This window comes from Cnephaeus nilssonii (assembly GCF_951640355.1).
Source record: "Cnephaeus nilssonii genome assembly, chromosome: 13".
NCBI lineage: Eukaryota > Metazoa > Chordata > Mammalia > Chiroptera > Vespertilionidae > Cnephaeus > Cnephaeus nilssonii.
Window position 1 is genome coordinate 46,916,967 of NC_137084.1, and position 20,087 is coordinate 46,937,053.

At 43.3% G+C, this 20,087-nt stretch overlaps 1 protein-coding gene across 1 annotated transcript in view; it reads right to left on the reverse strand.

Moving 5' to 3' along the window:
- INTS4 (integrator complex subunit 4) overlaps window positions 1-20,087 on the reverse strand; it is a 103,331-nt gene that overhangs the window by 9,959 nt on the left and 73,285 nt on the right. Inside the window, exons 17-21 of the mRNA XM_079787585.1 lie at window positions 15,911-15,991; window positions 12,192-12,322; window positions 4,348-4,407; window positions 2,524-2,683; window positions 2,160-2,303 (exon numbers count right to left, since the gene is read on the reverse strand). Of these exons, the coding sequence (XP_079643711.1) occupies window positions 2,160-2,303; window positions 2,524-2,683; window positions 4,348-4,407; window positions 12,192-12,322; window positions 15,911-15,991 (576 nt within the window). The remainder of the gene's footprint in view (window positions 1-2,159; window positions 2,304-2,523; window positions 2,684-4,347; window positions 4,408-12,191; window positions 12,323-15,910; window positions 15,992-20,087) is intronic.

Genomic DNA, 20,087 nt, shown 5'->3' on the forward strand with positions numbered 1-20,087 from the left:
GGATAGCACTCTGCAATCAACAGAGTTGCCTCATGATCAGACAGCGTTTCCCATCTCCTCGACTTCAGAGTTTGGCCATGCGTGTAACGGAGCTGCTCTGGAAGGGGTTTTCCAGTGCAGATGACCCTTAAGTATCTTTCTACAATCTCATTTATGCTGAGTTGGTCAGTGAACGTTTTTTCAGGAACAACGTGAAACAGTGTACATTAGAATCACCTATGAGCTCAAAAACAAACAAAATCTGGTACCCATGGGATCTACTCTTAGGATTCTGATTTAACTGGTGTAGACTGAGGCCTGTATGTCAGCACTTTTTAATGCTTTCTGAATAATTCTAAAGTGCAGCTGGGGGCCCTGGTTGGGTAGCTCAGCTGGTTAGAGTGTCGCCCCGATACACCAAGATTGAGGTTTCTACTGCCAGTCAGGGCGCACACAAGAATCAATCAATGAATGCATTAATAAGTGGAACAACAAATCGATGTTTCTCTCTCTTCTTTCCAGTCTCTCTCTCAAATCAATAAATAAAATAAAAATAATTTTAAAGTACAGCTAGGGTGAAAACCACTAATGTGTATGTGTGTAAGGAGTTGAAGGGGGCATCCATAAAACAAAAAAACCAACTGCAACATGACTTCACAGCCAGCTTAGAATGAGCTCTCTGAAGTTCTCATGATTTATAATAATTCCTGCGGGGAAGCCAGAAGTTTTTTTCCTCTACTGACACCAGAAGCAAATATTATCACCTTTAAGGCCTGATTGATCCTTAGCTTTTCCCTGTCTGCTCCACGCTGTATTTCTGTCCTCTGATTACACTTGCTGTGCTTGTATCCCTATTTTTCTTCATATCCCTCCTATCCAGAATTCCTCTTTTTGCTTTTATCCTTTGCTCTTATTCATCCTTTCAGACCTTACATCACCACAAAGCCTTTTTTTCCTCAGCCTCCACCACACTCTCCAAATTAAGAGCCTCTCCAGAGTATTTAAAAAAAACTTTTTAAGTATATTGCAAATTTTTTGTACGTCAAAAATTGAATAACCCTGTAGGGGAGGAAAAGTAATTTTCTCTCTATACTTCTAGGTTCTTGGCTAGAACCATTTGTCCGTCTCTCCTTGAAACTGAGCATCCTGAAGGCAGGAGTACTGACGTAATTACCTTTGCAACACTAGCACTTAACATGTACAATAGAGTAAACATTATTGCATGGAAAGAAGGAAGAATGGGTGGATGGATAAATGGGTACTGCTCTTTATGGGGCTTAATTGCAGACTGTCTAAACTGATTAGTATCTCTAATACATCTCTCATGTCTCTAATATATCTATCTCTAACTTGGAAAAAAAATGCTTTTTTCCCACCTATAAGTTTGGTTCGCCAAGCCGACCCACCCGACAGCGAAAGGAACTTGTTTGTTACAGCTTGCTTGAAGCCCTGAAAGGATCAAGTCTCATCCTCACCCAGGAAGAACAGAAAAGGCCCTGTCACTTAGTGAATCCTCAGTGGGCACCAGGGCTTTGTATGCATCACCTCATTTCAGTGTCAACTATTCCTGTCTGTTAGCTGTAGAATCTGAGGTTCAGCATTTAAGGTAACTTGCACCAGACCACACTCAGAAGTAAGTTGGGATTCAAGCCCAGGCTCTTTTCCAAAAAGACTCCTCTCTTCTTCCTCCCCAGTTTCCATCCTCAGGTAGAGATGAAAAGGGTGCTAAAGTTATATATTTTTTAAAGTATATTTTTAGCCCTCAATAGAGCATCTGAAGGGTCCTGGGTTCAATTCAGGTCAAGGCACATGCTTGGGTTGCGGGTTCGATACCTAGTAGGGAGTGTGCAGGAGGTAGCTGATCGATGATTCTCTCTCATCGTTGATGTTTCTATTGCTCTCTCCCTATTGCGTTTAGAGAGGAAGGGAGAGGGAGAGAGAGAGAGAAACATCAACAATGAGAGAGAATCATCAATTGGCTGCTTCCTGCAGGCCCCTCAGTGGGGATTAAGCCTGAAACTCAGGCATGTGCCCAGATTGGGAATCAAACCCGTGACCTCCTGGTTCACAAGTCAATACTCAACCACTGAGCCACACAGGCCAGGCAAGGGGGTGCTAAAGTTAAATGCTTTGTCACGCAGTCAATATAGAAGCTCTATGGGAACCAAACACTGACAGACCTGGACCTTCACAGTGCTCTGAGGATCCTGCACATGTTCCAGAGTTGCATCAACATCCAGGGCCACCACTAACCCAGATGTAAACCGCAAAGGGTTGTCTGACTCGCCCGCTGGCTCAATAATGGTGGCTGAGGCTTTGTGGATCTGTAAACAAGAGGAAAATATGATGATTCTAAAGCCAGGCCATCCCTGGGTAACAAAAAAGATCCTTGCTTTTCTGTCTCCTTATCTAATGGGTGGGCATGTGGGAGCCAATCAGAAGAAAGGCCCTAGCCCCGCGGTCCAAACATGAAAGCTCATCAAGGTGAGCAGCTCTGACTGTCTGGCCAGACTTCGCCTGAAGGGCTATGCCACAGACCCTGACCTGCTCTGGAAGCGGGAGGTGCAGGAAGGTACTCTGCCGCAGCATGGTCTGTAGAATTTTGACCACTTCTGCAGGTTTGGATGTTATGAGTCGGGGCATAAGGTCAAGAAGTTTGTCCACAAAGCTGTCTTGCAAGTGGGGCAAATCAGCGATGAAACACCTGGAGGAACAAACAGAAGCAAATGACTATGCCTTCATTTTGCCACAGGCTGAGCCCCAAATATCTGCCAAGCCCCAAAGTAATGAACTGGAGGAGCTCATGGTTCCCAACTGAGACAGCCAACTAATTATGCCCTAGTGACATGGTCCTCATAACAGCCTCATTTATGAATAACCCATTATATGCCAGGTTACTCCTAAGTATTTTACATTACCTTGCTTAATCTTCCCACCAATCCTGTGCACTGTTTTTTTGTTTTGTTTTGTTTTTTTAATTTTTTAATTAAGGTATTATATGTGTACATATCTTACCATTGTCCTCCCCACCCCACTCCCATACATGCCCTCACCCCCCAGAGTTTTGCGTCCATTGGTTATGCTTATATGCATGCATACAAGTCCTTCGGTTGATCTCTTATCTCCCCCACCTCTCCCTAAGCTGTGCACTGTTAGAATTATTTTTTGATGTTATAGATTAATTAATTAATTTAATAAATATGTCTTTAGGATTTATCAAATGCCAAGTACTATTCTAGACATGGGACATAACAGTGAGTGAAAAGGAAGAAAAGGACTATCTTAATGAGCTTATATTCAAGCGAAAGGAACACTCAGACTCAGAGGATATTTCAATGAGGCTTAAAAAAGTTAATTAACTTATTCCAAGCTTTGACTGATTCCACAGTACTTATGCCTTTTGGAAGGGTTAGTAAAAAAAAAAAAAAAATCACTGAGGAGGTGACATCAGTAAAGGGACTCACAGGCTAAATTAAGAAAAATTTACAGCTCTAAACAGATGAGAAACTTTAGTAATTGTCACCTTTCCAAAAAGCTCTTCAACCCAACTGTGCAAAAACAGACTACCCTTAGACAACCTAAAACCAAGAGGCATGAACTTAGTTCAGATTTGAAATAGAATCTTAGAGAGCCAAGTTTGACTTCATTTGCTGGAGAACAGCACCTATGGGTGAAGAGTGGTATTGCAACCCAGCCCTATAGGAAGCTATCATCACCCAAATGAAAAAAGAATTGGAAAGTTCAATCATATAAACCTCAGGTTTGGTAAAGTTCATGGTGGTAGGGATAAGGGATGGCAGAATGAATCATCAGATTTAATGGAGTGCTTTCAAACCCTATAAATGCCTCCCTCCTGGTACTATATTGACAGTACACCACAGGTTTGGTCACTACCTGGACTCCCATGCATCTACTGCATCTGTTTTAACTGATTTGTATTATACAGAACTGAGAAAACTATTCTCCAAAATAAAAGTTATTTTTACTTTGGAATAAGTCTTGTAGATTATAGAGAAATATGCAAGTGTAAACACTGGTGTAAGAACAGACAAGTTGTGACTTTTCAACAAGAGTTTGTGAGTTTTCCCACATAATACTTGTCTTTTTATGGTCCAGCTGAGTGCTGAATACAAATGATTCTGGATGTTTTTATTATTCTAATGTTGTATGCTTAGGTTTGAAGCTATGATTAAAGAGGTTTATATACCACTAAAGAAAATACACTAATGAGGGTACATTGGCACAGATAATAGTTTGACTGCATGGGCTAAGCCAAGAATTCTGGCTGTGATCACTCTTGTCGCTCTATAAATGATATTCTCTGCATAACTAAGATTTAATTAACTAGGAGAGTGGCAATATACTTACCTCTGAAAAAAATCCACTTCCTGTAAAAACTTTTCACACATCCCAAATAGGAGGTCAACTCTGGATAAAAGAAAAAAAAAGTTATTTGCTTGTGAAATGTATGAACTGAGGAGTGAGGACCAAAGTCCAAGAATTCTGAGTCTACATGAAAGGAGAATGAGCATATTACACTATAAAAATTTATCTCTAAGAGAATACAGGACTGCTAATGGACCTAGGGGGAAATATATGCCAGGATCCCAAGACCCGACTAAAACACTGCAGTGTCCATTAGGCTCAATGACATTCAAAATCAAAGACTCTCACAGGCCACCCTTGGCCCCAGAATCACTAAGAATACAGCACAGGAGCACAGCTTGCAGACGGTGTAGTGTCATGGTCTTCCTCTGTGGGAGTCCTTGAAGCAATATACTCAGCAGCCCACAGAGCTGTCTGGGAACTCTGACTCTGCAGCTGCCAGGTTGAGTGCAAAATGAGATCTATATCAGGCAAGTGTGGAGACCATCCTGGCTTAGAAGCCTAATGTTCCACAGGTGCTTACAACCCATAAACTATGGGAGAACCCATAGGCATTCCTTCCAGGGTCCCCACAAGGGATATGCTTAGTTACAAGAATCGCTGTACTCAATGAAGCCCAAAGCTATGGGGTCTGGCATCATTATAGTTCCTTCTAGTCTACATGCAATTTTCTCAGAGATCATTTTTACCATAACAGTGTTACCTAGTAATATAGTTGACACTACCAGGTTTCCAGGGAACAGACCTAGAAAGTTAACCAAAGGTCAAATTCTCATGCAATAGGGGGAAAGGTTTTGTTACTTTAGTCTTTCTACTAAAATGTAAGTTCCATGATATGTTTCCTGACATAAGCAGTTATTCAATAAATATTTTTGAGTGAATGAACGAATAAATGAGAAATGGCAAATGGAAAACTTACTCTACAAGCAAAATTCATTTAAATTGTTTCCTAAACAGGTAGCACTTGAAACCTTCTTAAGTCTGTTGAACTACCAGAGTGGAACTGAAATTGATAGGTTAACCCACCAAAGACCTCCAGGTGTGAGAGTGCTGGATGGCAGAATTCTAGCTAAGCAGGGGCTGAAAAGAAAACGATTTGGCCAAGCAGGGCCATTTTCTGGCCTACTTCTATAAAACCAGCTGGAAGAGCTTACAAGCAGTAAAAAACAAAGGTTTGGAAACTTCCCCCAAAACAGATAGGTAGCTTCACCTACATACTACATAAGGTGGGCACCACCCTAGCTGGTTTGGTTCAGTGAATAGACTGTTGGCCTGAGGACTGAAGGGTCCTGGGTTTGATTCAGGTCAAGGCAAATACTTCAGTTGCAGACTCAATCCCCAGCTCTGGTCAGGGTGGGTGCGGGAAGCAACCAATAGATGTGTCTCTTTCTCTGTACCTACCTCTCCCACTCTCTCTAAAAAGTCAATGGAAAAATATCTTCAGGTAAGGATTAACAAAAGTAAAATAAAGTGGGCATCTACCACTAAGAATATTGAGAAGAAACACATACCAAGCCATATCCTGGTGAAATTTCTGAACTCCTACTTTTTCCTTGATGTGAGAAAGGAAAGCAGTGGAAGAGTGAGGCCCATTCAGGGAAATCGAGCATTGATTTACAACCGCTGGGAAAGCCTACACCAATTATCAACTTCAACTAGTCTAGACTTTCATGTATAAGTACGCAAAGACAATGGAAAATTATTAAATGTTATGAGGATAATTAGGAGTTGAAAAGGAGATCAAGCAGACCTCAATGAGATGAAGTCAGGAAAGAAAACACAGAAACCTTTAAAAAATTTGAATAAGTAACCATTGTGAGATTTAAGAGGAAATCTGAAGGTATAGTACATTAATAAACCAAGAGAAACTGCTACAAAAAAGGCAAAGAGAATAAAGCACACTTGCAAATAACCAGTACAGCAATCCCTCCTTATCCACATTTTTACTTTCTACAGTTTCAATTACCTGTGGTCAACCGTGGTCTGAAAATATTAAATGGAAAATTCCAGAAATAAACAATTCATAAATGTCAAAATCCACACCACTCTGGGCAGCATGATAAAACCTCACACCATCTCACCAGCAGCATGAATCATCCCTCTGTCCAACGTACCCACACTGTATATGCTATGCACTCATTTGCCACTTAGTGGCCATCTGAGCACAGTGCTTGTGTTCAAGTAATTTTTATTTTATTTAAGTGACCCCAAAGCACAAGAGCAGTGATGTTGCAATGTGAATATGTCAAAAAGAAGCTGTACAGTGCTTAAGTGCAAAGGAATGTATGTATAGGAGAAAACATAGTGTATGTAAGGTTCAATACTATCTATGGTTTAGGCACCCACTGGGGGTCCTAGAACGTATCCCCTGCAGATAAGGGAGGACTACTGCAATAATGAAACCAACAGTAAAAGAATACTAGAAGGAACAATGATGAAAACTGAAATGGTAAATTAAAAAAGCATAGTGAGGAATTTACTCAGAATATAGAGTAGAAAAGCAAACAAAAAATATGAAAGAAAGATAAAATATAGGAAAATAGATCCAGAAGATACAACATCCAGTATGAGGCTGGATTGGATGGAAAAAGCAATAATTAAAGAAATAATGGGGGGGGGGGAACCCTGATCTAAAAACAGAGTTGAGACTTCAAAGTCCCAATAAAGGTCAGTAAGAATACTGAAAAGAAACACATACCGAGACATATCCTGGTGAAATTTCTGAATTCTAAAGAGAAAAAGAAAAGTTTACAGCTTTGAGCCAGGAAAATTAAGCTTCCTACAAAGGAAAGAGAATCAGACTGACATTAGACATCCTGGCCACATTAAATACTAAAGGGGAACAAGCAATATTTACAGAGTTCTGAAAGAATTCCATCCTATATAATAAAAGGGTAACATGCAAATTGACCCTAACGGTAGAACGACCGGTCGCTATGATGCACACTGACCACCAGGTGGCAGATGCTCAACACAGGAGCTGCCTCCTGGTGGTTGGTGTGCTCCCACAGGGGGAGCTCTGCTCAGCCACAAGCCGGGCTGACAGCTGCGCGGGCAGCAGCGGTGGCCTCTGCAGTGCTAAAGATGTCCGACTGCAGCTTAGGCCCGCTCCCAGCGTAAGCTGCAGTCAGACATCCACTGAGGGCTCCCGGGCTGCCAGAGGGATGTCTGACTGCCAGCTTAGGCCTGATCCCCTGGGGAGCAGGACTAAGCCAGCAGGTGGACATCTCCTGAGGGGTCCCGGACTATGAGAGGGCACAGGCCGGGCTGAGGGACCCCTCCGAATGCACGAATTTTCATGCACTGGGCCTCTAGTTTATATATGAGCACAAAGAAAAGCAGTTTCAGACATGCAACATCTCACCGAGTATACTAATTCCATACTTACTCTGAAAAACACTACTAGAAAATGTGTTCCAGTCAAATAGATGATGAATGAGAACAAGAAATTTAAAAAGTCAAATGTGGTACAAAAAGAACAGTGGAGGGCAAATTGGGGTGAATAATTTTGATAATTTACGTATAAAAATTAATGCATATTTTAAGAAAGAATTCTTAAAATAAGAGCTATATTATCAATATATATAAAAGGCTAATATGCCAAGTGTCTGTCTGACCAGTAGCTATGATGCGCACTGACCACCAAGAAGCAGATGCTCAATGCAGGAGCTGCTGAGCTTCAGTGACTTGGCAGTGGCGGTTCTTGGGTGACACACCAGGAAACCAGAGAGGAGGGAGCCTGATTCCTCGCAGGGGCACAAGATTCCACCTTTGGCCATGGGCTATGTTGTTGCTGGGGCATTGTTGGCCCAAATCTGGTTTACTGCACCCTTGCATTTGCGTTCCACACCCTGTATGACAGCAACTTTGCAGAGTGCCCTCTCGCACTTTGGGACCCCTTGGGGGATGTTGGAGAGCCGATTTCGGTCCGATTCCCGCAGGCCAGGCCGAGGGACCCCACCTGCCGGGACCCCCCTCACTCCGCAGATGCCCTTTGACCCATGCACCACCCCAGGTGTGGCTAGCCGGGGAGGGACTGTGGGAGGTTGGCTCCAGGGTGTGTCTGGCCCATTTCACCCAGTCCCGCCCTACCAGCCACCTTCTAATTAATTTCCTTTCAACATTCACGAATATGTGCACTGGGTCACTAGTAAAAACATAATAAGCTGAAACCAAATTCCAAATTAAATAGAATGAGACAATTAAATAAAAGCAAACTAAAACTTTCATTTTGGTCTAAGGTGATCTTGATAGAGGTGCTCATAAATTCTATTTGTTTTATGCCAATAAGTATAAGTTCAAGAGATTTATTAAAAATATAATAGTGAAAATAGCCGAAGCCGGTGTAGCTCAGTGGATAGAGCGTCGGTCTGCGGACTGGAGGGTCCCAGGTTCGATTCCGGTCAGGGGCATGTGCATTGGTTGCGGGCACATCCCCAGTAGGGGGTGTGCAGGAGGCGGCTGGTCGATGTTTCTCTCTCATCGATGTTTCTAACTCTCTATCCCTCTCCCTTCCTCTCTGTAAAAAAATCAATAAAATTTATTTAAAAAAAATATATATATATATATAATAGTGAAAATAGTATTTATACAACTAATATGAGCTTTTATCAGTGTTTACTCTAAATGTATAAGGAAGTATTTTAAGGGCTTTATATATAAAATTCAATAATCCTTATAATAACCCTCTGAGAGAGAGGCAAGTACTATTATTATCCCAGTCTAATTTATCAGAGGAACAAATTGAGGCACAGGTTTACGTAATTTATCCAAGGTCACTACGTTTGCAAATGGCGGAGTCAATATCTGACCTATTCAATAAGGTACCACAGCCCTCTTAAGTACTATGTTCTGCCTTTCACTTAAATAGGTTATAGTTAGGGCACAGAATTTTTAAACCCCTGGAAGAAGAAAAAAAACAAAGAAAATAATTGATCCACCAAAAATTAATTAAGAAAAATAGGCCCTAACTGGTTTGGCTCAGTGGATAGGGCGTTGGCCTGCGGACTGAAGTGTCCCAGGTTCAATTCCAGTCAAGGGCATATATCTTGGTTGTGGGCACAACCCCAGTATGGGGTGTGCAGGAGGCAGCTGATTGGTGTTTCTCTCTCATCAATGTTTCTAATTCTCTATCCCTCTCCCTTCCTCTCTGTAAAAAAAAAAAAAAAAAAAAAAAAAAAAAAAAAAAAAAAAAAAAAAAAATCAATAAAATATATTTTTTAAAAAAGAAAGAAAAATAGAAGCTGGAATGCATACCAATAAAAAATGTAAAATAATACAGCATGAATAAAGACCAAATATATTATAATCTTTATATAATGACATGGAAAGATGAAATATATTGTTGGATGAAAAGAAAAGGATGCAGAACAGCAAAGTATCTTATAATTTGACTTAGGTTAATACACATGCATTTACAATGAGTGGCCAGATTATTATGATCTCTGAACGCATAATAATCTGGGCACTCAGTGTATAGTCCACACATGTATCTAGCTAGAAAAAAGTCTGTTTATAGTTTTTCAAGAAGAGGTCAATTAACATAGAACTTTCACTTTATCTGCAACATTTAAATTTTTATAATAATCATATATAAACTGAAAAAATACATCTACTTTCTTTAAATAAAAAGTGTAGATGCCATCATAAGCCCCTATCTTTTCTCAGATGTGACTGAGGAGTAGAAATTAAACATTTGTTAAATGAATATATGGATATCTCTAAGATTAAATTACTACCTGGCACCATCAAGATGAGTGAAGAAATTAAATAATATTTGGAATGTTCTTTCTGACCTAGCATTTTTCAGTGCTTACTTAAACACCCATTTTTATTTTCCTGTACCACATTTAGGGGGAAACAAATGCTGTACTGAGCATCAGATGTGTTTTTGATCTGGCAACAAGTTACATAAATACTGTACTGTATCAAATCTATGAAGCCATCATTCTTTAACATGCATTTTTATTTTATGAAAAAACAAGAAACAAAAAAACAACTTTCAAACTATGGCACAGCATCAAAATATCTGATTTCAGAGAAGTTAAAACTTGTGCATTTTTTGAATTGATGAAATATGGCAATTTCTCATTATCAGAAAATCTAATAGCTACCATTAAATTGAGTTCTTACTATGTACCAAGTACCATACTAAGTGCTTTTACATGTATTGTCCAATTCCTTTTTTTAAATATATTTTTATTGATTTCAGAGAGGAAGTGAGAGAGAGAGACAAAAACATCTATACTAATAAAAGGGTAATATGCAAATTGGTCATGACGCCCTCACAGTAACAACTGAATAGCAGGCTGCTGGGGTGACAAGGCCAGCAGGGGGGTTAGTGAGGGAAGACCAAACAACTGACCAGCAGGCTGTGTGGGGCGACCAGGCCGGCAGGGGGTTAGCGAGGAACAACCAAACGACTGACCAGCAGGCTGCGTGGGGCGACCAGGCTGGCAAGGGGGGCAGTTAGGGGTGACCAGGCCAGCCAAGGGGACAGTTGGGGGTGACCAGGCCAGCAGGGGGGGCAGTTGTGGGCAACCAGGCCTGTAGGGGGGACACTAAGGGGCGACCAGGCCAGCAGGGGGGGGGGGCAGTTGGGGGTTACCAGGCCAGCAGGGGGGGCAGTTGTGGGCAACCAGGCTGGCAGGCAGAGGTGGTAAGGGTGATCAGGCTGGCAGGGGGGGCAGTTAGGGGCAGTTAGGGGCAATTAGGCAGGTGAGCAGTTAGGAGCCAGCAGTCCCAGACTGTGAGAGGGATGTCCAACTGCCGGTTTCAGCCCGATCCCAGGGATCAGGCCAAAAACAGCAGTTGCACATCCCCCGAGGGGTCCTGGATTGGAGAGGGTCCAGGCTGGGATGAGGGGAAACCCCCTCCTCCCGTGCACGAATTTCGTGCAACCTGGCCTCTAGACAATGATGAAAGAGAATCATTGGCTGCCTCCTGCACACCCCACAATGGGGATCAAGCCAGCAACCCGAGCATGTGCCCTGACCTGGAATCAAATTGTGACCTCCTGGTTCATAGGTCAACGCTCAACCACTGAGCTACGCCGGCTGGGCTCCAATTCATTCTTCATAGAACCCCCATGAGATAGATGCTGTCATCATCCTCATTTTACAGACAAAGAAACGAGCCAACCGAGCAATTTAAAACCCTGACTGTAATCAAACAACTAATAAGTGGAGAGATCAGGAATTGAACAAGGTAGTCTTTACTGCCTTGGAGAGAATTTACTAGTCCCTTTAGAAGAGGAAAGAATGGTTCCTGGTACTAAATTTTAAAAGAAATCTATCAAGCCTAAGCCAGTTTTGCCCAGTGGGTAGAGCGTCAGCCTGTGGACTAAAGGGTCCCGGGTTCAATTCCGGTCATGAGCATATACTGCAGTTGCAGGCTCAATTCCCAGCCACAGTCAGGGTACGTGCAGGAAGCAACCAATCGATGTGTCTGTGTCTCTCTCACATTGATGTTTCTCTCTCTCTGTCTCTCCCCCTCCCTTCCTCTCTCTCTAAAAATCAATGGAAAAATATCCTTGATTGCAGATTAACAAAACAAACAAACAAACAAAAAGAAATCTATCAAGGACGATACAAATATTTCCAGATGAAGACCTATGTTGTGCTGTAGGCAATCAAGAGCCACTGGAAGGTTTTTCCAGGGACCTAATCTAATCTGAGACCAGAACTTGGGATATCTGAAAAAGCGTATATTAATATCCCTTAGCTAATCTTTCCTAAATATCATTTTACTTATCATTAACTTTGGTGAGATCTCTGAATGTCTTTGAAAGGATCGTACCACCCCTTTGGGCTAGGTGCACATCTTACCCTCGAGTAGTTCGTGCCGTTACTATAAGTTGCAAAGCTTTGGCCTGCAGCCTCATATGATGTATAATCACCACCTGTTTATTCTCCACACCACTGTACATGAACTCCATTTTGTAGGTCTCTTCCATGATCTATAAAGAAAAGGTAATTAACGATCAGTGAAAATATCAAGTCTTGTACTACCTCGTTTGGCTCAGTGGATAGAGCATCAGCCTGCAGACTGAAGGGTTCCCATTCGATTCAGATCAAGGGCATGTAACTTGTTAGCAAACTCCTCCTGAGCCTGGGCCCTGGTCAGAGTTTGTGCAGGAGGCAACCAATCGATGTGTTTCTCTCACATCGATGTTTCTGTCTTTCCCTCTCTCTTCCACTCTAAAAATCAATGGAAAAATATCCTTGGGTGAGGATTAACACACACACACACACACACAATATCAAGTCTTCCTTGAGAACAGCATAGAATTGTAGGTGAAACTCTAAACTGAGGGGTTTTTTTATACCTATATTTTAATTCTGAACTGACATTTTTAAGTGCCTATGTTGAGAGAAATTAACATAATTTGAGAGAAATTAATGTGTTGAGAGAACTGTATAGTATGTCTTGCAAATTTTTCAATTGAAAAACAAAAGGCTGTTCTGGTAATAAAATCATCTTAGTTGATGATGTGAAGATATAAAAGTTTAATCACAGATAAAATTATAAAGCACTACTTGTTACCCTAAATCCAAACTCACTGTGCTGTGGGAAAAATGAATATATGCTGTATATGAAAACCCAATCCCCAAGAAAAGCTCTCAAGAATTTAGCATCAAGAACCATGAACCACCTGGTAGTTATCCAGACAAACTGTCCTATAGGCATGGAGTTTGGGATAAGTGCAGAAAACAACATCTACAATCTCAGCTCAGGCCCAATGCATCTTAAACACTTGCTCCATTCTAGCCAAACCAGCTACTCCCACCCAAATGATGCTTCTTTTCCCCTTCTGTGCTCACCTTCCTTTGAAGGTTCTGGGGTCAGAGAAATGACTCCAGGCTCACCTATGACTAAAAGGAAGACAAGATGTTTAATTACATGGTACCTCAGTTTCCCAACTGTACATAGGGAAGAAATAGGACCAACATTATAAAATGTAAAGGATTAAATGGGGCATGGAAAGACCTTAACACAGTATCTGGAACACAAAATTGTAATTACTTTCCCTTCTTTCTTCTAGACTCCTATTCCCTGGTCCCCTCCCTCCCACCATGGTCCATTCTGGCACTCCAGTCATTAAGTTCTACTCCCCTACAATAAGCTGCATAGCAGGTTTGAGAGGGAGTCTAGATCAGATGGGAAATTAAACAGAGTAGTGGAAAGAAAATGGACTCTGGGTGTCAGAGGGTCTGGGCTCAAATCCCAGACTATTACCTATAGCTCTATGAACTGAACCTTGCTGAGCCTTAATTTTTTCCCCTATAAAATGAATTTAATACTCATTCCTGCCTAATGAGATTATTGTGAGGCTTAATTAAAATAAACTTGAAATCATTTAGTGAATTATAATGTAGCTTTCTAATTGGTCACAATCACTCAGTTATGTACAATTCACTATCCAGAAGAGTTCACCAAATCCCAATACCTAATAATGAAGGGAAATTGCTCAAAGCTAGGAAGAAATATACTCAAAGCAAATAAAATGAAATGCTACTTAATGAACTGAAAAGAAACATAAGAACCTTTTAACATTCAAGAGATGGTACAGGCTAAAAATATAAATAACATGAAAATGAGTTCATCTTCATTTTCAGATAAAAGACTCATGATAGTTTTTATTGGATTTTAGTATATCTGAAATACTAACTTATAATATTTTAGAACACAAAAGAATCTTAGAAATATCTCACTGAATGGCCATATTTTATTTTATTTTTATTATTTTTTTTTACGTTAATTCCTTTATTTTCATAACCACTCAGGCTGCCTGCGTCCCTGGCGGATGGAGGCAGCACGGAAAGCAGACACCCCACTGGTTTCACATGAACAGAGGTTACACGTTTAACGAAGACCAAAGCCAGACACTGGTAGGAGGTGGGCTTTACTTCCATTACAGACTCTCTTCATGTCACATCATAGAAACACATGCCACGGGAGGAACCGAATTTAACGATTACACACAGACTCCCTAGAGGGCAGGAAAAGCTGACCCATTGTGGCAGGCTCAGTGTGGGTAGAATTAAGCAGGTACAATGGACACAGGAAAGCACGCCTTACCCATCGCTCAAAGTTGGTCTGACTGTTTCCATGACCACAGTGACCCCGTGAGCTATCCCCAGTGCCGGCGGAGCAGCAGTCTGGCCACACAGCCCGGAGCTCGGCAGGGCCGGCTCCACACACACAGAAAGTGTGGGACACAGCGGCAGGCAGAGCTGCTGGCAAAGAACAATGGGTGCGAGCGCAGCCCTGAGCTTCCAGACCTGACACTGAAAACGAAGCGCAGCTGCTGCGGATGTCGGGAGCAAGTCAGGGAGGCCCGACGCCCCGGTGCTCCCACCAGTGCTGGAGGGCACCCTGAAACTATGACCCAGAACAGCACCCTATAAGGACTGGCCAACACGGGCTCCAACAACCTGCACTGGGTCAGCCCCCAGTCGCCAGGAGCTGGTGGGCAGGCGGGAGGGCTCACTGCCCTAGCACCTGACTGCCCTCTGACCCCACTATCAGTGAGTCCGCTGCAGGAGGAGCTAGCACGGGCTTTTAATTATCAGGCAACACTGCATAGCCAGACCTGCCCAGGATCCGCTCTACCTCTGTGTTCAGAGCTATTCCTGCACCTGCCTAGTCTCAGCTGTTTACATCAAGTTACCACATCAGTGGCTGAGGGAGCGGATTTCTAGACTTCAAGACACGCTTCAGTGTGACACTTGTGAAAGGGAGCACTGTTAGTCATTACACTCGGACTAACACGTCATGAAGGCACTTCAGAGCTTCAGGAACTGTGTTTTTTTGTTTTGTTTTGTTTTTTGCTTCTTGACAGGCAAGCTGGGGTCCTCAGAGAGAATTTACAGAGACATGTGCACCTCTCAGCAGAGGGAACAGCACTTCTCGCACTGACAGACTTGGGCCTGGCTGGCTCTTTCAGGCACTAGAAACGTCCACGCGCTGGTCACGGGAGCGAGAGGCCCTCTCACTACCTGGCCCCTGAGTGCGATCGGGACGATGCTAGTGGCGTGCCTGCCCACCTCTGTGAGGCAGCACTGGGCATGTGAGCAGGCCTGCCCATGGGCAGTGCCAGTGCCAGGAGCAGCCCACCGCACGCTGTGTCCAGACACGTTCACGTAGGTCTAGAAACCTGATGTGGCAACTAGTCTCCAGTCATTATCCTGCACAGGTCCGAGCATTTCGTTTCCCTTTTATTTTTTTAAAGGTTGAATGGCCATATTTTAGAGAGGAGAAAAAACCCAGGGAGGTTAAGTAATCTGGTCAATATCACCCGGCAAATTAGAGGCATACCTGGGTCTAGAAGGTCCCTTGACTCTAAAGCCAGTGCTGTGACCCCTAATTTTGCTGCTTCTCTTATCACTAACTTCTGTCATTACAGGCTGAAACTGCAGAGACCACATCAGATCTGTGGAGCCAAGATAAAGTGTGAAAGCCTCTTTAAAAGCCAGGAATTATCTCTAACTTGAATGAGATAATTCCTGGAGATCTACTGAGGAGAAGGTCTTAATTAGCTTACCTGTTTTGCTGCTGCTGAGGCCAAATCACTCTGCTTCAAATACAAAGGGGCGGCCACATTCCACAGCTTTTCCTGTAAGGCCTACACACAAATCAGGAGAGGATAGAAGACAGAACACAGAGATCACAAAGACTGGCATATCATTTGAAACTGACATGTTTATTTTGCTTTGAAAATCTATCATAATCAGGACTTCCTCTCAGTCTTGTTTTTCTTTCTTGTATTGATTTCAGAGGGGAAGGGAGAGGGAGAGAAATAGAAACATCAATGATGAAAGAGAATCATTGATCGGCTGCCTCTTGTACGCCCCCTACTGGAGATCGAGCCTGCAACCCAGGCATGTGCCCTGACTGGGAATCGAATCCTGACCTCCTGATTCATACGTTGACATTAAACCACTGAGCCACGCCGGCCGGGCATTCCTCTGTCTTATTCCTTTAAGCCAATCAGCCCTACTTATGGACAGAGAGGAAACCAATGGTTTGAGCTAAGTGAATTACTCCCCATTCAATCCAATTTCTAGCCCAAAGGCCTTATGTCCTGGCCCATTGCTTGCAAGCAGAGTACAGGAGCCATAAAGGTCTCACCAGCTTCCAAGGCTCTGGGCCCTTCTTGTTCCCAGAGCCAATGTTCCTTGACTGCCTAAACCCTTCTTGTTTGACTGTGGTTTTTTTTTCTTTGCCCCACGTTCACTATTCTTTGAACAGCCCCATCACCTTACCAGCACAGCTTTCCTAGTTTACAACCTCTCTCAAGCTTTCTATTCAAAACTAACATGTAAAGCCACAGATGTCACCTTCTGTCTCTCTTCTCTTCTATCCATCCATATGGCCCATCTCTCATCTCTTGTCTAAATCTCTGCTATAGTCTCTAATTCCCACAGTCCTTCTTAATTATAGACATAATCCAATGACATTACAAAAAACTTAGACTAACACTGTCTAATGGAAACACATAACAAGCCATGTACGTAATTTTATATTTTTTAGTTACATTTTAAAAGTAAAAAGGAATAGGTAAAATTAATTTTAACAATATAGTTTATTTAATGCAGTATATCCAAGATAACACCATTTCACTATGCCATCAATCTTTAAAAAATTACTGAGATAGCTTACATGCTTTTCTCACACAAAGTCTAAGAAATCCAGAGTGAATTTTGCACTTACAGCACATCTCAGTTTGAACAAGAAATATTTCTTTTTTTAAAAAAATATATATTTTATTGATTTTTTACAGAGGGGAAGGGAGAGGGATAGAAAGTCAGAAACATCGATGAGAGAGAAACATCGATCAGCTGCCTCCTGCACACCCCCCAATGGGGATGTGCCCACAACCGAGGTACATGCCCTTGACTGGAATCGAACCTGGGACCCTTCAGTCCGCAGGCTGATGCTCTATCCACTGAGCCAAACCGGTTTTGGCTGAACAAGCAATATTTCAAGTGCTCAATAGTCACATGCACCTGGTGACCATCATATTAGATAGGTCTAGACTATAGATATAGAAATCTTTAAATCACCCAACCCACACTATCTTATCAGAGGTATTGCTTTTGAATATTTGTTTCCAATCATTTCTCAAATGCATATTTTTATATAGTTGTATTCAGAAAACTGAAATAATTTTGTATGTTTTTTGGGTACATAACATTATGTATTTTGTGATATTGTTACTAGTATATAATTCTTCACGATGATCATTATTGGCTACAGAATATACTGGGGAGTAGATATGCCACAGCTGAGTTAGCTCATCCCCGATTACCAAACACCTGCCTGCTCAGGTTCTAAGTCTGGGTCCCTTACTTACCCTGTCACTCCATGACATTGAGTAAACAACATAGTTCTGTGTTCTTTTTAGGAGTAATCTCCTCTCATTTCTTACTATAGAAAAGTAGATTCTTTTCAAAGGCCTTCTAGTATTCCCATGGAGAAGATAGCAAGCCACAGAAGAAGGAAAATGACCAACAGTGACAAGGCACTCACTACGCACTGGACACTAGGCCAAGGGCATTCACACTCATTGCTGGTTACCAGTCCTTCCCTGGGTCGAGTTATTATTAGCTCTGTTTCACAAAAGCTTGGAAAAGCCATCAACTTTGCAAAGGGGCATAAGGAACATTTGTGGACAATGGAAATGTGCTATATATTGACTGTGGTGGTGGTTATGCAAGCATATACAATTGAAAGACTCTATCTTGCTCAACAAGGGCTGTTTAAATCCCAACCCGCTTCAGTGTACACACCCACATTCACATATATATACAAACTTGCAAAACCCTAAGCTCACACATCTAACAGTGGGAAATAAGAAACTTTTCCATTTGTTCTGACTTTAAACAAATATCATTAATCTCTTTAAAGATTAACATTTGGAACTGAAGCCAAGATAAAGGCTTATCAAGTAAGAAGGGCTCTCCTAAATCCTAAGCCTAAATTTATAGCAGAACTCTGCATACTGCTGCAGAAGGCGAAAGCTACTGAACTCATTTAATTGGTTTCCAATTCTGCCAACTGAAACTGTTTCCTGAGTACAAATTTTGTGTGAATATGTATCCTCCTATATAATAAAGAGGTAATATGCAAATTGACTGTCACTCCAACACACAAGATGGCCGCCCCCATGTGGTCAAAGATGGCTGCCCTCATGTGGACACAAGATGGCCGCCACAAGATGGCCAGCAGGGGAGGGCAGTTGTGGGCGATCAGGCCAGCAGGGGAGGGCAGTTGGGAGGGACCAGGCATGCAATTGAGGGCAGTTGGGGGTGATCAGGCCTGCAGGGGAGGGCATTTAGGGGTGACCAGGCCGGCAGAGGAGGGCAATTGGGGTCGACCAGGCCTGCAGAGGAGGGCAGTTGGGGGTGACCAGGCCTGCAGGGGAGGGCAGTTGGGGGGAACCCAGGCCTGCAGGGGAGGGCAGCTGGGGGTGACGAGGCCTGCAGGGAAGGGCAGTTTGGGGGACCCTGGCCTGCAGGGGAGGGCAGTTGGGGGGGACCCAGGCCTGCAGAGGAGGGCAGTTAGGGGTGACCAGGCTGGCAAAGGAGGGCAGTTGGGGGCGACCAGGCTGGCAGGGGAGGGCAGTTAGGGGCGACCAGGCTGGCAAGGGAGGGCAGTTAGGGGTGACCAGGCCAGTAGGGGAGGGCAGTTGGGGCAACCAGGCCTGCAGGGGAGGACAGTTGGGGGGACCAGGCCTGCAGGGGAGGGCAGTTGGGAGTGACCAGGCCTGCAGGGCAGGTGAGCAATTGGGAGCAAGCAGTCCTGGATTTTGAGAGGGATCCCAGATTGGAGAGGGTGCAGGCTGGGCTGAGGGACAACCCCCCCACCCTGTGCCCGAATTTCATGCAGTGGGCCTCTAGTGTGTATATACACACACACACACACACACACACACACACACACACATCACCTACCTCAGTGGTCGGCAAACTGCGGCTTGCGAGCCACATACAGCTCGTGAGCCGCGGTTTGCCGCTCTGTTGACAAATGAGTTTGCCGACCACTGACCTACCTTATATGAAATGACAGCAAGTTGGCCTTATTAAAAGCAATGAAATGAACCTTTGACTAATTTTACTTTGATGAAGTGAAATTAGTATTTTATGAAAATAAAAGTTCATATAAGTTCTTTGCTAATCAAAGTATTAAAAAAACAATGAGGGGGGAGGATCCAAGATGGCGGCATAGATAAGCATCTGGGCTGCTGCCGCCCACAACAATTTCCAAAACTACAACTAAAAGACAGAACGTCTATCACCCAGAACCACGGGAAAGCTGGCTGAGTGGAACCTCTACAACTAGATGGAAAGAGACGGGAGCAATCAGGGCGCAAACGCTGAAAAACTGAGGTACAGGGGAGTGCGCGCGCGATACGAACTGGCGGCAGAGCCCAGCTGGAGGCGGACGTTGCTTTCTTCAATCCGAAGAGAGACAAGCCCCCAATCTCTCTGAAATCCAGTTTCTGGGGAGAGACTGGGCTGTCTGCCAGCGGGTTGGAGAGTGAGGGTAGCTTACTAGCAGAGCTGCGTGGAGTTAGAATTGTTGGCTGCGCCGGGGCGCGAGACTGCGGGGACGCGGCTGGAGGCGGCTCACTGCCAGCCATTGCTGTTGGCCACGCCCTAGCCTAGTGACACCCTGAGACTCCGCCCCGCACAATCTACAAACACACCCAAACTCCT